Source organism: Pseudoliparis swirei, chromosome 17, assembly GCF_029220125.1.
Source record: "Pseudoliparis swirei isolate HS2019 ecotype Mariana Trench chromosome 17, NWPU_hadal_v1, whole genome shotgun sequence".
Classification (NCBI taxonomy): domain Eukaryota; kingdom Metazoa; phylum Chordata; class Actinopteri; order Perciformes; family Liparidae; genus Pseudoliparis; species Pseudoliparis swirei.
Genome location: NC_079404.1, coordinates 783666 through 803665, shown reverse-complemented (window position 1 = coordinate 803665; position 20000 = coordinate 783666). Strand labels below are relative to the sequence as shown.

General features: G+C 47.2%; 1 protein-coding gene across 3 annotated transcripts in view; it reads left to right on the top strand.

Annotated features, from left to right (window-relative positions):
* pik3ap1 (phosphoinositide-3-kinase adaptor protein 1) overlaps nt 1-19884 on the top strand; it is a 20755-nt gene extending 871 nt beyond the window's left edge. For 2 of the 3 annotated variants that reach the window (XM_056436350.1, XM_056436349.1), the window contains exons 3-17: nt 230-588; nt 1062-1206; nt 1270-1412; nt 13173-13305; nt 13861-14057; nt 14500-14665; nt 14749-14811; nt 14883-15140; nt 15887-15940; nt 16137-16315; nt 16397-16469; nt 16565-16741; nt 18668-18714; nt 19011-19108; nt 19283-19884. In XM_056436350.1, coding sequence (XP_056292325.1) covers nt 230-588; nt 1062-1206; nt 1270-1412; nt 13173-13305; nt 13861-14057; nt 14500-14665; nt 14749-14811; nt 14883-15140; nt 15887-15940; nt 16137-16315; nt 16397-16469; nt 16565-16741; nt 18668-18714; nt 19011-19108; nt 19283-19400 — 2210 coding nt within the window. In that variant the 3' untranslated portion in view covers nt 19401-19884. The remainder of the gene's footprint in view (nt 1-229; nt 589-1061; nt 1207-1269; nt 1413-13172; nt 13306-13860; nt 14058-14499; nt 14666-14748; nt 14812-14882; nt 15141-15886; nt 15941-16136; nt 16316-16396; nt 16470-16564; nt 16742-18667; nt 18715-19010; nt 19109-19282) is intronic. The other variant, XM_056436351.1, reaches the window with a different exon arrangement.
* The last annotated feature ends 116 nt before the right edge of the window (nt 19885-20000 follow it).

Below are 20000 nucleotides of genomic sequence, written 5' to 3'. Positions count from 1 at the left end.
CTCTTACTCCTCCTCTTACTCCTCTTACTCCTCCTCTTACTCTTACTCCTCTTACTCCTCCTCTTACTCCTACTCTTACTCCTCCTCTTACTCCTCCTCTTACTCCTCTTACTCTTACTCCTCTTACTCCTCCTCTTACTCCTCTTACTACTCCTCTTACTCTTACTCCTCTTACTCCTCCTCTTACTCCTACTTACTCCTCCTCTTACTCATCATAATTCTTCAAAAGGCAGACGACTGGAGGCCCAACAGACGGAGGCCTCGTCCACTGAAGATCCCTCCACGGGTGGAGCAGGTGAAGCGGGTGAAGCAGACGGAGCGGGTGGAGCAGGTGAAGCGGGTGAAGCAGACGGAGCGGGTGGAGCAGGTGAAGCGGGTGAAGCAGACGGAGCGGGTGGAGCAGGCGGAGCGGGTGGAGCAGGTGGAGCGGGTGCAGCAGGTGAAGCGGGTGGAGCAGGTGGAGCGGCCTCAGACAAGCTCCTCGACGCCGTCCGGGGGGAGGAGCCGGCGAGCGCTCCGGACCCAACCAGGAGAACCTCCACGCAGCTCACCTGCCTCACCGTGCAGCCGAGCCGGGTTCTGTGCACGGTGAGGCTGCGGGATGACATCATCATGACATCATCATGACATCAACATGACATCAACATGACGTCATCGTTTACATCAGCATGACGTCATGACATTATCATGACATCAGCATGACGTCATCGTGACATCATCATGCCGCCACCATGACATCATCATGACATGACATCATCATGACATCATCATGACGTCAACATGACGTCATCGTTTACATCAGCATGACGTCATGACATCATCATGACATCAGCATGACGTCATCGTGACATCATCATGCCGCCACCATGACATCATCATGACATCATCATCATGATGTCATCGTGATGTCATCATGACATCATCATGACATGACATCAACTTGACGTCATCGTGACATCAACACGGCATGACATCATCGTCATATCATGTCGTCAGCATGACATCACCGTGATGTAATCATGATGACGTCAACACTAAGCGTTGGTTCTGTTCCCCTGAAGGGACGGGAGACGCTCTTCATCGTGTTCACGCGTGAGGTCGACTGGGGGTCGGTCCCGGAGGTCGAGTTCACGCCCCAACAGGAAGCTCCACTCAGGGTCCGGGGCGCCGTGGAGAACCAGTACACCGTCAGTGTGACTGCCCCTGGTGAGTGTCAGCAGAAGGTCGTGACCTCCAGCCGTGTGTTGAGATGACTGTTCCCCCCTGTAGACATGCCAGCTGGAGTCGTGTCTCTCACCATGTACACCGACCAGCGCTGCGTCCGCTTGACCCCCGTGACCTTCTACACCAGCATGGGGGAGGTCAGCCGCCTTCTGGGGGAGGCCGCACATCCTGTGGACTTCCTCTGCCAGGTGAGAGACGCATGTGTATATATATACATATATGTTTATATATATGTATATACATATATTTATAAATATATATGTGTGTATATATATATATATATACAGTATGTATATTTATATATACATATTTATAAATATGTATGTGTGTATATATATTTATAAATATATATGTATATACATATAAATATATATACATATATATTTATAAATATGTATATATATATATATATGTAGGGATGGGCATCGAGAACCGGTTCTGTTTTAGAACCGGTTCCCAGTGAACCGATTGTTTGGGTCCTCTGTGGCGTTGCGCATGCGCAAACTTTTTTAGTTTCTTCTTCAGACTGCAGCAAACATGGCAACTAGGCAGAGGCGTTCTAAAGTTTGGCTCCATTTCACACGACAAAAAGTGCTCGTGTGAGGTGAGTGTGCTCACCTGTGTGAGGTGAGTGTGCTCACCTGTGTGAGGTGAGAGAGCTCACCTGTGTGAGGTGAGTGTGCTCACCTGTGTGAGGTGAGAGAGCTCACCTGTGTGAGGTGAGTGTGCTCACCTGTGTGAGGTGAGTGTGCTCACCTGTGTGAGGTGAGAGAGCTCACCTGTGTGAGGTGAGTGTGCTCACCTGTGTGAGGTGAGTGTGCTCACCTGTGTGAGGTGAGAGAGCTCACCTGTGTGAGGTGAGAGAGCTCACCTGTGTGAGGTGAGTGTGCTCACCTGTGTGAGGTGAGAGAGCTCACCTGTGAGGTGGTGAGAGAGCTCACCTGTGTGAGGTGAGTGTGCTCACCTGTGTGAGGTGAGTGTGCTCACCTGTGTGAGGTGAGAGAGCTCACCTGTGTGAGGTGAGAGAGCTCACCTGTGTGAGGTGAGAGAGCTCACCTGTGTGAGGTGAGAGAGCTCACCTGTGTGAGGTGAGTGTGCTCACCTGTGTGTGCATTACGGCTGAGCGCTGCGCGCGCAGACAGCGTTTAACGGAGCGGAGCAGCGTGCGCTCTGATCGCTCTCTTAATGAAGTATCGATACTAAAAATATGCTAAATCACATCGTGTTTAACGTTCGGGTACTTCGTTAGCATCGCTACACCGTGCAGCGTGACAGCAGCAGATGTAGCGGACTAACATTCAAGCTAACCTAACTTCCCAAACGCTGTGGACATCTGAACGCTGATTGGCCGAGACGCGACACGCCCATCAAAGATGTTCTATTGCGAAGAAGAGCACCACTCCACACTTTCTCCGCGTCTCACTGCAATCTCAACGGCAGCGGGCCAGGTGAACAAAATTATAAATCGGAACGCGTCTCTGGTATTGTTCAGGGGGCGGGGCCAAATGTGGAGGCGTTCATTGTGTAAACCAGCTTTCACTATATAAATAATCTGCATTGCCATCCAATTTAGCTGATGAGGTTCAGAGTCAGACCATTCAATTCAATTCAATTCAATTCAATTCAGTTTATTTGTATAGCCCAATTTCACAAATTACAAATTTGTCTCGGAGTGCTTTACAATCTGTACACATAGACATCCCTGCCGCAAAACCTCACATCGGACCAGGAAAAACTCCCAAATAACCCTTCAGGGGGAAAAAAAGGGAAGAAACCTGGAGGAGAGCAACAGAGGAGGATCCCTCTCCAGGATGGACAGATGCAATAGATGTAATGTGTACAGAAGGACAGATTTAGAGTTAAAATACATTCAATGAATATGACAGAGTGTATGAATAGTTCATAGTAGGCATATTCCACGATGGAGACCTCCACGATCCATCAGGCAGATGGCGGTGGGGAGGAGGAGGGCGGAGTCTCAACAGGACAGTGGCGTAGTCATGAGCAGGAATTCCACGACCCAGACGATCCATCAGGCAGATAGGATCTATGCCGTCTCATAGGGTCCGATGACCCCATGAGACGTAAAGTCAAAAGGACTTCCGGGAGAAAGCAGAGTTAGTAACGTGTGATTGAGAGATGAAAATTCATCCTTAAGGAGAGAAAAAGAGGAGATAGGTACTCAGTGCATCCTAAAACGTCCCCGGCAGCTATAAGCCTATAGCAGCATATCAAGGGGCTGGACCAGGTGCAAACCTGATTCAGCCCTAACTATAAGCTCTGTCAAAGAGGAAGGTCTTCAGTCTACTCTAAACGAGGTGACTGTGTCTGCCTCCCGGACTGAAATTGGAAGCTGGTTCCATAAAGAGGAGCTTGATAACTAAAGGCTCTGGCTCCCATTCTACTTTTTAAGACTCTAGGAACTACAAGTAGTCCGCATTTAGTGAGCGTAGCTCTAGTGGGGCAATATGGTACGACAAGCTCCTTAAGATATGATGGAGCATCACCAATCAAGGCTTTGTAGGTTAAGAGAAGAATTTTAAAAGTGATTCTTGATTTTACTGGGAGCCAGTGCAGAGCAGCTAGTGCAGGAGTGATGTGATCTCTTTTCTTAGTTTTAGTGAGAACACGAGCTGCAGCATTCTGGATCAACTGGAGGGACCTAAGAGACTTATTAGAGCAACCTGATAATAAGGAGTTGCAGTAATCCAGTCTCGAAGTAACGAACGTGAACCAATTTTTCTGCATCTTTTGAGACAAGATGTGCCTGATTTTGAAATATTACGTAGATGAAAGAATGCAGTCCTTGAGATTTGCTTTACGTGGGAGTTAAAGGACAAGTCCCGATCAAAGATAACGCCAAGATTCTTTACAGTGGTGTTGGATGCCAGGGCAATGCCGTCTACAGAATCCACATCACCAGATAATTGATCTCTGAGGTGCTCAGGGCCGATTAAAATTACTTCGGTTTTGTCTGAGTTTAACATCAAGAAGTTGCAGGTCATCCATGTTTTTATGTCTTTAAGACATGCTTGAATTTTACAGAGTTGGTTGCTCTCCTCTGGTTTTATCGATAAATATAGTTGAGTGTCATCTGCATAACAATGAAAGTTTATGGAGTGTTTCCTGATAATATTGCCCAAAGGAAGCATGTATAAGGTAAATAAAATTGGTCCAAGCACAGAACCTTGTGGAACTCCGTGATTAACGTTGGTGGTTATCGAGGCGTCATCGTTTACAAATACAAACTGAGATCGATCTGATAAATAGGATTTAAACCAAATTAGTGCCGTGCCTGAAATGCCAATCGACTGCTCCAGTCTCTGTAACAGGATGTCATGGTCAATGGTGTCGAATGCAGCACTAAGGTCTAACAAGACCAGGACAGAGAGGAGTCCTTTATCTGCTGCCATTAAGAGGTCATTTGTAATTTTCACCAGTGCCGTCTCGGTGCTGTGGTGTTTTCTAAATCCTGATTGAAATTTCTCAAATAAACTATTATGATGTAGAAAGTCGCACAACTGATTTGCGACCACTTTCTCAAGGATCTTGGAGAGGAAGGGAGGTTAGAGATCGGTCTGTAGTTAGCCAATACCTCTGGATCCAGAGTGGGCTTCTTCAGGAGAGGTTTAATAACAGCCACCTTGAAGGAGTGTGGTACGTGGCCTGTTAGCAGAGACACATTGATAATATCTAATAGAGAGCCGCCAATTAAAGGCAAAACGTCTTTAAGCAGCCTCGTCGGGATGGGGTCCAAGAGACAGGTAGACGTGTTCAAGTAGAAACCGTTGAAAATAATTGGTCACGGTTGATAGGAGAAAATCCTCCAAATATACACCAGGGCATACAGCGGTTTCAAGGCCATTCCACTTGAGGACAGATTGGCACTGGTTATGGGCAAGAGATTATTAATCTTGTCCCTAATAGTTAAAATCTTTTCATTAAAGAAGTTCATAAAGTCATTACCACTAAGGTTTATAGGAATGCTCGGCTCCACAGAGCTGTGACTCTCTGTCAGCCTGGCTACAGTGCTGAAGAGAAACCTGGGGTTGTTTTATTTTTTCTATTATTGATGAGTAATAGGCTGCTCTGGCATTACGGAGGGCCTTCTTATATGTTTTAAGACTATCTCGCCAAACTAAGCGGGATTCTTCGAGATTAGTTGAACGCCATATGCGTTCAAGCTTTCGTGACGTTTGCTTCAGTTTGCGGGTCTGAGGGTTATACCAGGGAGCAAACCTCCTCTTCCTCACTGTCTTCTTCTTCAGAGGGGCTATCGAGTCCAGTGTCATTCAAGATTCAAGATTCAAGATGTTTTATTTGTCACATACACACACAGCGTGTGCAGTGAAATGAAAGTGGCAATGCTCAGCAGGAATGTGCAAGGGCAACAAGTACACACTATTTACAAATAAAAAACAACACAATATTTACAGTAAGTGTGTGTGTGTGTGTGTGTGTGTGTGTGCCTAAGAGGGGCAGTTGTGTGGGTCTATGTGGGGGTCCTGGTGAGGTCGGAGTTCACAATCCTGATGGCCTGAGGAAAGAAACTCCGTCTCAGTCTCTCTGTTCTTGCAGCGTGACTACGGAGGCGCCTGCCTGACCGCAGCAGCTGAAACAGTCTGTTGTTGGGGTGGTGAGGATCCTTCATGATCCTGCCGGCTCTGGTTCTGCACCTCCTGGTGTACAAGTCCTGCAGGGTGGGAGTGTAGTTCCAATAGTGCGCTCAGCCGAACGCACTACTCTCTGCAGAGCCTTCCTGTCCTGAGCGGAGCAGTTGCCAAACCAGGCTGTGATGCTTCCTGTCAGGACGCCTCTACAGCTCCAGAGTAGAAGGACTGAAGGATCCTCTGGGAAACTTTAAATTTCCTCAGCTGCCTGAGGTGGTAGAGGCGCTGCCTTGCCTTTCTCACCAGAGTGTCTGTGTTTGTTGACCATGTCAGATCCTCGGTGATGTGGACTCCCAGGTATTTATACCCGCTCACCCTCTCCACAGTAGTCCCGTTAATCCCCAGTGGTGAGTACGTCCTCTGTTGTTGTACCTTCCTAAAGTCCACAATCAGCTCCTTAGTTTTGGTGACATTCATGATGAGGCTGTTGTCCTGGCACCAGAGTGACAGATCAGCAACTTCCTCCAGGTAGGCCTTCTCGTCGTTGTCGGAGATCAGGCCCACCACCACTGTGTCATCCGCAAACTTGATGATGGTATTGAGTTGAACCTGGCCACACAGTCATGTGTGTACAGGGAGTACAGTAGGGGGCTGAGGACGCAACCCTGGGGATCCTGTGTTCAGGGTGAGGGATTTGGAGGTGTGTCTGCCCACCCTGACCACCTGTGGCCTGGCGGTCAGGAAGTCCAGGATCCAAGCACACAGGGGTGTTCAGTCCCAGCTCAATCAGCTTGCCGGCCAGTCTGGAGGGACTATGGTGTTGAAAGCTGAACTATAATCAATGAACAGTAGTCTCACATAGCCCCCTCTGGCTGTCCAGATGAGAGAGTGTGGTGTGCAGTACCTGGGAGACAGCATCATCCGTGGATCTGTTTGGGCGATAAGCAAACTGCAGCGGGTCCATGGAGGAAGGGAGGAAGGCGCAGATGTAGTCCTTTATCAGCCTCTCAGCATTTCATGACCACCGAGGTGAGGGCCACGGTCGGTAGTCATTCATACATGCTGGAGAAGCATTCTTGGGCACAGGGACAATAGTGGATCTCTTGAAGCAGGCGGGGACCACGGACTCAGCCAGGGAGAGGTTGAATATTGTGGTGAACACTGGAGCTAGCTGGTTAGCACAGGTCTTCAGTACTCGCCCAGATATGCCATCTGGACCTGCAGCTTTCCTGGTGTTCACCCTCAACAGAGCCCTCCTCACACTGTGCTCGGTCACAGAGAGTGTGTGTTCATCCCCAGCGGTAGAACTCACCTCGGCTACGCAAACGGTGTTGTTGTTAGCCGGCGAGCTAGCGCTGTTGTTGCTAGCCTCAAACCGTGCATAAAATGAGTTCAGGTCGTCCGCTAGGGATGCGTCGGCACTCACCATTGCGCGGGTCTGCTCTGGTAGTCTGTGATAGTCCGTAGCCCCTGCCATAGGCGCCTGGTGTCGCGCTGCTCCATCTGTGATTCCACTCTGTCTCGGTACCTTCTTTTGGCGTCCTTCACCGCCTCCTCAGTCCATAGACCGCTGCCTTGTACTCGTACATGTTGCCGGATACAAGACCGGAGTTATAGGCAGCAGGGCGTTCACAGCTTCACGGATGGATCCATCAACCCACGGCTTTTGATTAGGAAAGACCCTAACTTTTACCGTGGGGACGATGGTGTCCGTTAGCGTTGCTATGAGGCTCATTGCTACTTCCGAACTCGCTGGCGTCACTGGAACTGGATTGGATCATGTCCCAGTCAACGATACTCAGAGCGTCCTGTAGCTCAGCCTCTGATTGGTCAGACCACCGCATTACGTTCCTCGTCACTACCGCTTCCCGCGCGATCCTTTGTTTATACTCCGGAAGCAGAAAAATGGCGGCATGGTCTGATTTCCCTAACGGAGGAGAGAGACAGCCTTGTAGCCTCTCTTGAATGGCGTATAGCAGTGGTCCAACGTTCTTTCCCCTCTGGTAGCACACGTAATGTGCTGGTGAAAGTTCGGCATGACTTTTTTTAGGTTTGCCTTGTTAAAGTCCCCAGCCACCACCACAGCCGCGTCGGGATACTTGTTCTGATGCCGACATAACACATCATGTAGGTCCGATAGTGCTACGTCGGTGTCCGCTTGTGGTGGAATGTAGACGGCTGTGGTGATGACCGAGCTGAACTCCCGGGGAAGGTAGAATGGACGGCATGAGATCGTCAGATGTTCCAGGTTCGCCGAGCAGGAACCTGGAAGAGTCTTAATGTTCTTGGGGTCGCACCACATGTTGTTTGTCATGAAGCAGACCCCTCCACCCTTAGATTTACCAGACTCTTCCGTTCTGTCTGCACGGAAAACAGAGAAGGACTCGGTTGGGCATATGACTCGATCCGGCACCAGCGGGAAGTTTCCGTCAGACAACAGATGTTACAATCCGCATGTCCCGTTGGAATCTGATCCTTGCCCTAAAATCATCCATCTTATTTTCCAGAGACTGGACGTTAGCAAGAAGGATGCTGGGCAAAGGTGGACGGTGGGCTTGAACTCTCAGTCTGTTCAATTCGCTCCGTTTCCCTCGATGTTTTCGTCGTCTCCCGTAGTAGCGGCTCCACTGCTGTTGTTGTGGTTCGCTCGTACGATCTCTGCCGGCCACGCTGGATCGATGGAAAAAGTGGACAAAAACCCTTGTTTTGCGCAAAAGTTTATGTCCAAAAGTGTGCTGCGGTCGTATGTTGTTAGTGCCGATGTGTTTGTGGCAAAGAAAATATTAAAAATAAACACAAAAACTAAAAGAGCGCACAATCTCCGCGGAGCTGCCGCGACGGCGACTGGACACGGCCGCGCCATCTAACAGAGAGCCTATGGCACTGTCAACAAGATGATCAATCTGGGACGGACTAAAGTTAGACCAGGAGTCCTCTGTTATATTGAGACGTGGTATCGAATCAAATACAGAAGGAATCGCTTCTTTAAATTTAGCTACAGCACTATCAGTTAGACATCTGGTGTAGAAACTTTTGACTAACGGAGTACACTCCGGTAGTATAAATTCAAAAGTGATGAGGTTGTGGTCTGACAGAAGAGGATTCTGTGGGAAGACGTTCAAATGCTCAATGTCAACGCCATAAGTAAGAACAAGATCAAGCGTGTGGCCAAAGCTGTGAGTGGGTTTCTGTACTCTCTGACAGAAGCCAATCGAGTCCAACAAGGAGATGAATGCAGCACTAAGGCAATCATTATCAACATCCACATGGATATTAAAATCTCCAACAATAATAACTTTATCGGTTTAAGAACCAAACTTGATATAAATTCTGAGAATTCAGATATAAACTCTGAATATGGACCTGGTGGCCGGTACAGAATCACAAATCGAATTGGCTGTAGTGTTTTCCAGGTTGGATGTGAAAGACTAAGAACAAGGCTTTCAAATGAGGTGTAGTGTAATTTTGGTTGAGGATTAATTAATAGGCTCGATTCAAAGATGGCTGCTACTCCACCTCCTCGACCGGTGCCTCGAGGAATGTGAGTATTAATATGACTTGGAGGAGTCGATTCATTCAGGCAGACATATTCTTCATGGCTCAGCCAGGTTTCAGTTAGGCAACATAAATCAATGTGATTATCTGATATTAAATCATTCAGTAACACAGCTTTAGATGACAGAGATCGAATATTTAGGAGACCACATTTAATAGACCTATTTTGTTGCACTGCTGAAATAATTGTGTTAACTTGTATAAGGCTTGTGTACGACTCCTCTTCTGCTTACTTTTGATTTATTTAATTGAAGTGGCCGTGGGACAGACACAGTCTCTACTCTAAAGTCAAGGGTGGGTAACTGCTCGAATGGAAGAGCAGAGAAGGGTGTTAAACTACAACTCTGCTCCCGGTTCCTGATCTGAACCCTGGGTTGTCATAGATTAAGTCCGGTGATCAACTTGGTCATATTCGCAGAAATGAGACGCGCTCCGTCCAACGTGGGATGAATGCCGTCTAACCTCATGAGATCAGGTTTTCCCAGAAAGTCTTCCAGTTGTCTACGTAGCCCACATTATTCGCTGGGCACCACCTCGACAGCCAGCGGTTGAAAGACGACATTCGGCTATACAATTCGTCTGTCTGCAAATTTGGGAGAGGGCCAGAGAAAATTACGGTGTCCGACAACGTCTTGGCATAAGCACACACCGATTCCACATTAATTTTAGTGAGTTCCGAGCGGCGGGCTCGGGCGTCATTACCACCGCGGTATTACAATCTGACTGTATCTCCGCTTATCCTTAGCCAGCAGCTTCAAACAAGACTCCACGTCGCCCGCTCTGGCCCCCGGGAGGCACACGACTCTGGTCCGTGGCTTCGCTATTTTCACGTTCCTGACTATAGAGCAACAGCCAATCGACCTCCCGATAACCAGGGTGTGTTCCTCAGTGTGTCGCTGAGCAGGGAAAACTGGTTCGAAACGTGAAGTGGTTGGTGCACAGCGGGCTTCTGTGTAGACTTACGACTCCTGCGAACAGTTACCCAACCACCCGGCTGCACGGTTACCGCCGGCACAGCTAACAGCTGACTGTAGCTCGCCGACTACGGGAGAGGGCGGGCTAACTAGCATAGCTGTCTGAGCCGATAGCGGAACCTGTTTCTGATTCTGATTCTGAACCTAGCAAATAAACTACACTTGTTGCATGTATCGTTATCATTAAGGGAGGCAGGGGGATAACTATACATGAGACACACTGAGCAAGAGGGAGCGGGAGGGAGAGAAGAAGAAGTCATGCTCGCTGTTGAGCTGGCAACCAAAGCTTACCGGAAGAGTGAGATGATGCGTTCAGGAGCAGCTAGTCGTCTGGGTCACAGGCTACAGCACGTCTTGTCCACCTCCTCATATCTTTGTGTTCATCCTCCAGCTGAGAGTGTGTTCTCCACGGCTGGAGACACAAGAAGTCCTGAGAGATCGCGTATCCTCCCGGAGAAAGCAGACATGCTTATTTTTCTGCACAAAAATTGTTGATGATCCATACAATTGATGGTTGCACACTTGGTATTTGCCACTGCTAGTTTCATTTTTGGCAGCTCAGTTCATATACCCTTTTTAAAAAAGGAAGGAGCGCTGTAATTTCTAGGAACATGTTTAAATTAAACAGAATACATTTTATTTAAGTTATGTAAGTTTTATTTTAAGTTCAAGAGGAATATGTGTTCATGTTTTTGGTTATTTAAAAAAAATTAAATGTGTATGTATACATCCTGTATATGGTGTGTGCAGCATTATAGAAAATGATATAAAAGAAAATTAATGTAAATAAACCCGTTTGTACTCTTTTTTTCACCCCTTGCCCAATAAGAATCGATAAGAGAATCGATAAGGAATCGAATCGATAAGCAGGAATCGATAAGGCATCGGAATCGTTAAAATCTTATCAATTCTCATCCCTATATATGTGTATATATATACATATATACACATATATATATATATATATGGCAGGGGCTACGGACTATCACAAACTACCAGAGCAGACCCCGCGCAATGGTGAGTGCCGACGCATCCCTAGCGGACGACCTGAACTCATTTTATGCACGGTTTGAGGCTAGCAACAACAGCGCTAGCTCGCCGGCTAACAACAACACCGTTAGCGTAGCCGAGGTGAGTTCTACCGCTGGGGATGAACACACACTCTCTGTGACCGAGCACAGTGTGAGGAGGGCTCTGTTGAGGGTGAACACCAGGAAAGCTGCAGGTCCAGATGGCATATCTGGGCGAGTACTGAAGACCTGTGCTAACCAGCTAGCTCCAGTGTTCACCACAATATTCAACCTCTCCTGGCTGAGTCCGTGGTCCCGCCTGCTTCAAGAGATCCACTATTGTCCCTGTGCCCAAGAATGCTTCTCCAGCATGTATGAATGACTACCGACCGTGGCCCTCACCTCGGTGGTCATGAAATGCTGAGAGGCTGATAAAGGACTACATCTGCGCCTTCCTCCCTTCCTCCATGGACCCGCTGCAGTTTGCTTATCGCCCAAACAGATCCACGGATGATGCTGTCTCCCAGGTACTGCACACCACACTCTCTCATCTGGACAGCCAGAGGGGGCTATGTGAGACTGCTGTTCATTGATTATAGTTCAGCTTTCAACACCATAGTCCCTCCAGACTGGCCGGCAAGCTGATTGAGCTGGGACTGAACACCCCCTGTGTGCTTGGATCCTGGACTTCCTGACCGCCAGGCCACAGGTGGTCAGGGTGGGCAGACACCTCAAATCCCTCACCCTGAACACAGGATCCCCCAGGGTTGCGTCCTCAGCCCCTACTGTACTCCCTGTACACACATGACTGTGTGGCCAGGTTCAGCTCAACACCATCATCAAGTTTGCGGATGACACAGTGGTGGTGGGCCTGATCTCCGACAACGACGAGAAGGCCTACCTGGAGGAAGTTGCTGATCTGTCACTCTGGTGCCAGGACAACAGCCTCATCATGAATGTCACCAAAACTAAGGAGCTGATTGTGGACTTTAGGAGGGTACAACAACAGAGGACGTACTCACCACTGGGGATTAACGGGACTACTGTGGAGAGGGTGAGTGGGTATAAATACCTGGGAGTCCACATCACCGAGGATCTGACATGGTCAACAAACACAGACACTCTGGTGAGAAAGGCAAGGCAGCGCCTCTACCACCTCAGGCAGCTGAGGAAATTTAAAGTTTCCCAGAGGATCCTTCAGTCCTTCTACTCTGGAGCTGTAGAGGGCGCCCTGACAGGAAGCACCACAGCCTGGTTTGCCAACTGCCCCGCTCAGGACAGGAAGGCTCTGCAGAGAGTAGTGCGTTCGGCTGAGCGCACTATTGAACTACACTCCCACCCTGCAGGACTTGTACACCAGGAGGTGCAGAACCAGAGCCGGCAGGATCATGAAGGATCCTCACCACCCCAACAACAGACTGTTTCAGCTGCTGCGGTCAGGCAGGCGCCTCCGTAGTCACGCTGCAAGAACAGAGAGACTGAGGCGGAGTTTCTTTCCTCAGGCCATCAGGATTGTGAACTCCGACCTCACCAGGACCCCCACATAGACCCACACAACTGCCCCTCTTAGGCACACACACACACACACACACACACTTACTGTAAATATTGTGTTGTTTTTTATTTGTAAATAGTGTGTACTTGTTGCCCTTGCACATTCCTGCTGAGCATTGCCACTTTCATTTCACTGCACACCCTGTGTGTGTATGTGACAAATAAAACATCTTGAATCTTGAATCTTGAATATATATGTATATATATATACATATATATATTGATGCTCTCTGTGGTACCTCCAGGCCTTCAACCTGACGCGCGGGGCGACCGAGTCTTTGGACCGGATGCTCACCGACTCGTTGAAGGCCTCGATGCCGGCGGCCGGCCTGCAGCTGTTTGGGGTCGGACAGATTGAAGAGGACAACATGGGGGCTTGTGAGTACACCACCAGGGTTCTACGGTCATGGAAAACCTAGAACAGTCATGGAATTTTAAAACAGTTATTTACAGGCCTGGAAAAGTCCTTGAAAAGAAAATAATTTCCAAAAGTTTCGGAAAAAACATGTAAATGTTTGTTTTCTTCATATGTATAATTACACAGTTTGATTAAAAGAATAAACATTTAAATAAATATGTATTCTTTTAATCAAACTATTGTCATTCGCTTGTGTCATTTAAGGTTTATACTTGTGTAGACACGGAGATTTAGAAAAATGTTTGGTCATGAAAATGTGGTTTAAAGTCATGGAAAGGTCATGGAAATCGATTGGTCAACACGTATAAAACCCTGCCACACACATCAAAGCTCATTTACAGGGCATTCCCCAAATATTTCCCCAAAGATGTTCTGCAGATGTGTCAGTGAACACTTCTGGAAGCGTTCCTCTGAATCTCAGATCCAGGTCCACGACGCCTGTTCCTGGACATAAACGCTTCTTCTCGGGGCTCACGCCGCGACGGGAACGTCTCTGACCGCTCTTCATCCTCCAGACCAGCGCGGCGAGGAGCTTCCCACGCTGCTCCACTTCTCTGCCAAGTACGGCCTGAAGCAGCTGACCGCGGTCCTGCTGCGGTGCCCCGGGGCGCTGCAGGCCTACAGCGTGATGAACCGGGCCGGGGACTACCCCAACACGCTGGCCCAGAAGAGCGGCTTCTCCCAGCTCCGGCAGTTCATGGACGAATTTGTGGTGAGTTAGAGATGATCTGAGATGATCTGAGATGATCTGAGATGTTCTGAGATGACATGAGATGATCTGAGATGATCTGAGATGTTCTGAGATGAGACATGAGAGGATCTGAGATGATCTGAGATGACATGAGATGATCTGAGATGTTCTGAGATGATCTGAGATGTTCTGAGATGAGATCTGAGATGATCTGAGATGTTCTGAGATGATCTGAGATGAGATCTGAGATGATCTGAGATGATCTGAGATGTTCTGAGATGATCTGAGATGATCTGAGATGTTCTGAGATGAGATCTGAGATGACATGAGATGTTCTAAGATGAGATCTGAGATGTTCTGAGATGAGATCTGAGATGACATGAGATGTTCTGAGATGATCTGAGATGATCTGAGATGTATGTCGGTTCCCTTTGTGACGTCTGTGGTGTCCTCACTGGTCCAGGAGACGGCGGACATGCTGAAGTCCCACATGGAGGACTCGGCGTCCCCCGAGGTGTACGAGTCGATGTCGGCGAGCTCCCAGGAGATGCTGATGAAGTACTCGGGCGGCTCGGAGGACGTCTACGAGTCCATGCTGGAGATCGACCCCGAGTGTGCAGAGGACCTCTGTAAGAGCACGAGGGTCGCTGATTGGCTCTGACGGTGATGACCAACATGGCGTAACCAGCGGCGTTCGTTCTGTCTCCTCCAGACGAGGAGATGGCGGCCGTGGGCCAGAACCCCGAGGAGACCATGCTGAGGAAGTTCTTCCAAGGTAGACGAGGTCTTCTCACTCAGCAGTGTGGTGTAGGCGGGCTGTGTCATATGATGTGGGTCAACCTCCAGCAAAACCACGTGCCGGGGTAGACCAGGACCACAACGACCCCCTGAGAGGAGAGGAAGAGGAACAGGGTGATGACCTGGATGAAGATGATGAAGAAGAGGAGGAGGATCCATACAAACTGTGTACAGAGGACATCTACGACACTGTGGATGCCAACGGCAGCAGCTGCATCCCGGAGATCCTGAACCGCCCGCCGGCCCCCATGCCCAGACCCGAGTTCACGTCGGACCTGGAGAAGCCCCAGACCTACATCTCCAGAGGTACCGAGGAGCATCTCATGTCATCTCAGATCATCTCATGTCATCTCAGATCATCTCATGTCATCTCATGTCATCTCATGTCATCTCATGTCATCTCAGATCATCTCATGTCATCTCAGATCATCTCATGTCATCTCAGATCATCTCATGTCATTTCATGTCATTTCATGTCATCTCAGATCATCTCATGTCATCTCAGATCATCTCAGAACATCTCATGTCATCTCATATCATCTCATGTCATCTCGTCATCTCAGATCATCTCATATCATCTCAGATCATCTCATGTCACCTCATGTCATCTCAGATCATCTCATGTCATCTCATGTCATCTCATGTCATCTCAGATCATCTCATGTCATCTCAGAACATCTCATGTCATCTCATGTCATCTCAGATCATATCATCTCAGATCATCTCATGTCATCTCAGATCATCTCATGTCATCTCATGTCATCTCAGATCATCTCATGTCATCTCAGAACATCTCATGTCATCTCATGTCATCTCAGATCATATCATCTCAGATCATCTCATGTCATCTCATATCATCTCATGTCATCTCATGTCATCTCAGATCATGTCATCTCATGTCATCTCAGATCATCTCATGTCATCTCAGATCATCTCATGTCATCTCATGTCATCTCAGATCATCTCAGATCATCTCAGATTATGTCATGTCATCTCAGATCATCTCATGTCATCTCATGTCATCACATTAGATAACTTCATCTCTCTGACAGTGTTTTCAGATCAAGCTGAGTCTCAGAGCAGAGCCATGGAAACGAGTCCTGCAGGTGAAGTTTGAGTCCTCTTGTCTTTTTTAAGAAGCAGTTTGAATCCTTTCGCCCAACATGAGACATTTGATGGTGTTTAAGTTTTAAATGTATCCAACGTGAACACGTTGCCTCATCGCCTCTTTGAGAGAGGAGAAGAGCCTTTTGTTTATTATAGAGCGGCATGACCTTTCCCCACGACCTCTGACCCCCGCAGCCCCGCCCTCTCCGGTGTACGACCCCTACGCCGGCATGAAGACCCCCGGCCAGCGGCAGCTGGTGTCCCTGCAGGAGCGCGTGAAGGCGGGCGCCCTCTCCGTGGACGAGGCCGTGCAGCAGTTCAAGGCGTGGCAGCTGGACCACGAGCGGCGGTCCGGCTCCATCTGCTACCAGCAGGTAGCCCCGCCTCCTGCTCCTCACGCTCGCTGCTGATTGGTGCTCGCTGGAGGAGCTAACATGTGCTGCTTGTTCACTCAGGAGAATCTGAAGCGCCTCCGAGACAGCATCACCCGGCGCCACCGAGAGAGAGGGCGGGCGGGGGCGGAGCTCGGTAGAGCGCTTACTTTGTTCCTCAAGAACCAGATGCATGCAGATGGCGTGTTTAGAATAAGAGCTTTGATGTGGACCCCCCCCCCCCCCCCCCAGGCTATGACATCAGTGCTCCGCTGCACAGGAACCTCTACTGGGGCCCCGGCGCGGCGCCGGAGACCTCCGTGTACGAGGCGGCGCCCAGAGCCGTGGCTCCGCCCCCTCTGCCTCCGGCGCCGCCGCACAGCATCCAGAGAGGCAGCTGGCAGACGGGCAGCACGTCCAGCACCTCCAGTGAGGCCCGACGCGGCGCGTGTGTGTGTGTGTGTGTGTGGTTGTTTGTACGTTTGTTTCTGTGTTTGTGTGTGTGTGGTTGTTTGTACGTTTGCTTGTTTGTGTGTTTGTTTATTTGTACGTTTGTTTGTTTGTGTGTTTGTTTGTACGTTTGTTTGTTTGTGTGTTTGTTTATTTGTACGTTTGTGTGTGTTTGTTTGTACGTTTGTTTGTGTGTTTATTTGTACGTTTGTTTGTTTGTGTGTGTGTTTGTTTGTACGTTTGTTTGTGTGTTTGTGTGTGTTTGTACATTTGTTTGTGTGTTTGTACGTTTGTGTGTTTGTTTGTTTGTGTGTTTGTGTGTGTTTGTTTGTACGTTTGTTTGTGTGTGTGTGTGTTTGTACATTTGTTTGTGTGTGTGTTTGTGTGTTTGTTTATACATTTATTTGTGTGTATTTATTTATACATTTGTTTATGTGTGTTTGTTATTTACGTTTTGTACATTTATTTGTATGTGTGTTTTTATTTATTTATGTGTTGTGTGTGTATTTATTTATACATTTATTTATGTTTATTTGTTATGTGTTATGTATTTATTTATGTGTATATATATTTATTTTATACATTGTATGTATTTGTTTGTTTATTTGTGTATTTATATGTGTATATATTTATTTATACATTTATTTTATGTATATATGTTTATTTATATGTTATTTATATATATTTTATATATTTTATGTATTTATTTATATATTTATTTATACATTTTTATTTATATATTTATATGTATTTATTATATTTATATATTTATATATGTATTTTATATTTATTTATATATATTTATTTATATTTATTTATATATGTATGTTTATTTATATGTATTTATTTATGTTATATATTTATGTATATTTATTTATACATTTATTTATATATTTATATGTGTATTTATGTGTTTTATATATTTATTATTGTTTATTTATATGTATATTTATGCATATATGTTTATATATATTTATTTATATTTGTATTTATTTATTTATATATGTATTTATATATGTATTTATTTATATGTTGTTATTTATGTATATTTGTATTTATTTATGTTTATTTATGTTTATGTGTTTATTTATGTTTGTTTATGTTTATTTATATATTTATTTATGTGTGTTTATTATTTTGTGTGTTTGTTTGTTTGTGTGTTTGTTTGTGTGTGTGTGTGTGTTTGTACGTTTGTTTGTGTGTTTGTTTGTGTGTGTTTGTTTGTGTGTGTGTGTTTGTGGTCAGAACTGTCTCTACCTACAGGAACACCGTCACTAATAAGAAGTTAAGCTCCCCTGGTCAGCTGGACTCTGGAGGCCTAGCAGACATGTTTGTTTTCGTTTAAAACTTGTGTTGCAGAGTTAAAATAACAACATGTTGTTGAGTGAGAGAGAAGTCGTTTTCAGTGACTCAATGCTCCGAATATCTGGAGTTCAGTGAACGCACCACGGAGCCTCCTCTCCGTGTGCCGCTCTCTCTGGATGAGTGAAGGCAGCAAAGTCCAAACGGTAATCATTCAAAGATCCATGAGGACGTGGTCGTCTGCAGGTGAACACATGAACAGGTGGTCGGCGAGGAGGAACCCGAGAGCAGAGACACTCACCGTGTTTAGTCTCTGCTTGTTCTTGTGTCGCATGAATGCAGATTGAACTTCTCCAGAGACACAGCAGGAACGTCCCTGAAACGCTCCTATTGGGCCCTTTTGATTTCAAGTGTTTGAATATCATGTTTTTAGTTTGTTGTTTTTCTCAAAATTGCTGCAAACTAAAAGTAAAATGCCCAGAGAAGTCCAAACGGAAGGAGCCCTCCTCCCGTTTGGACTCAGCTTCATGCTCTCACCGAGCGGCGACCTCATTGGAACTCAGAATCACGAGTTCTCTTAACTCCTTCTTTTAAATCCACCAGGTTCTGAGAGCAGCCGGCTGAGCGGCGCCACGGAGCCCGACCTCGAGGTGAGCCTGGGCGTCGGCCCTGGAGACGCTCCGTGGCGTTGTGACCGCTGCATTCATGTAGCTCCGCCCCATTCATGTAGCTCCGCCCCAACTGTAGCTCCGCCTCCACACGATTGGTCCTCTGCAGTAACACGCACAACATACGCCACGTGCCACGGAGAAGGAGACGGTCTCCTAAAACAGATGCACTTATCATTTAAAAGTTATTTTAAGAATCACTCTGCAAAAGCCACGCGTGTGTTTCTTTCTTGCGTAATCTCTGAATGATGGAGGAGTGTTTCTCTTTCCTCCAAAAGGACCTGGTGGAGAACGTTCCTCCGCCTCGCCCTCCACGGCCGCCCGACGCTGCAGCCTTCACCTCTCCACCCAGGATTCCTCCACGCATCCCGGAGAGGTCAGTCTCAAGACGCAGAACAGTAGAGTTTGATGTGCAAACGCCTCCACTGAACTGATTAGGGGTTAAAGGTCAAAGGTCACGGGGACCTCTCAGGTGTGGCGTGCTCATCAGGGATCCGGTGAAGCCACCCTGACCTGTCGATGACCTCACGGCGCCGTGTGTTTCTCGCAGGTTGCCGGAGAAGACGCTGCACGAGCGCTACACGTCCGGCCCGATGCGAGCTCTTCCTCAGAGACCGGCCCCGAGGCCCCCGGGCGCGGCCCCCCCGGTCCCCCGCCGCCTGCGCTGACCCACGGTGGTCCGCTTGACATGGTTGTTTGAAGAGGGAGGAGTCAGACTGTAAACAACCATCAGACAATGTGAATTTACATTTATGGATTTAGCTTTGAGTCATGTTTATGTATCCGTGTAATTTAATTCCCTTAATGTCTGATGGAGTGTTTGCTGTAATGTTCTTATTGGCCTTAAGTTTAATGTGTGAGGGAAAGTGGAAATAATTGGTATGTTAATTGAAATCTTGATTATGATATTTACATATAGTTGGTAGTGTGTGTGTTATACTGTTTTATAATCATGCTGGTCCTTGTTTTGACATTATTTTGTACTTATTGTGTCTCTAATGATGTCTCTGGCATCTGAAAGAACGTACAGTGTGGTTGTGATATGTGTGTATCTTTCCAACATGGATGATAAAATCACCTTTAGGAAGTACGTTTTTTACATCACTTCTGAATTTCATCAAAAAATATTTTTTAAAACATGTTTATTTTCTCTGAATGTGTTCTTCTCCTAATTGGCTCTATGAACCAGTATTGTTCTTTTGTTGTGCAGTATGAGGTGTGGCCACTTGGTGGCGCTCCATGGTCTCTTTGGGGATTTCACATTACAC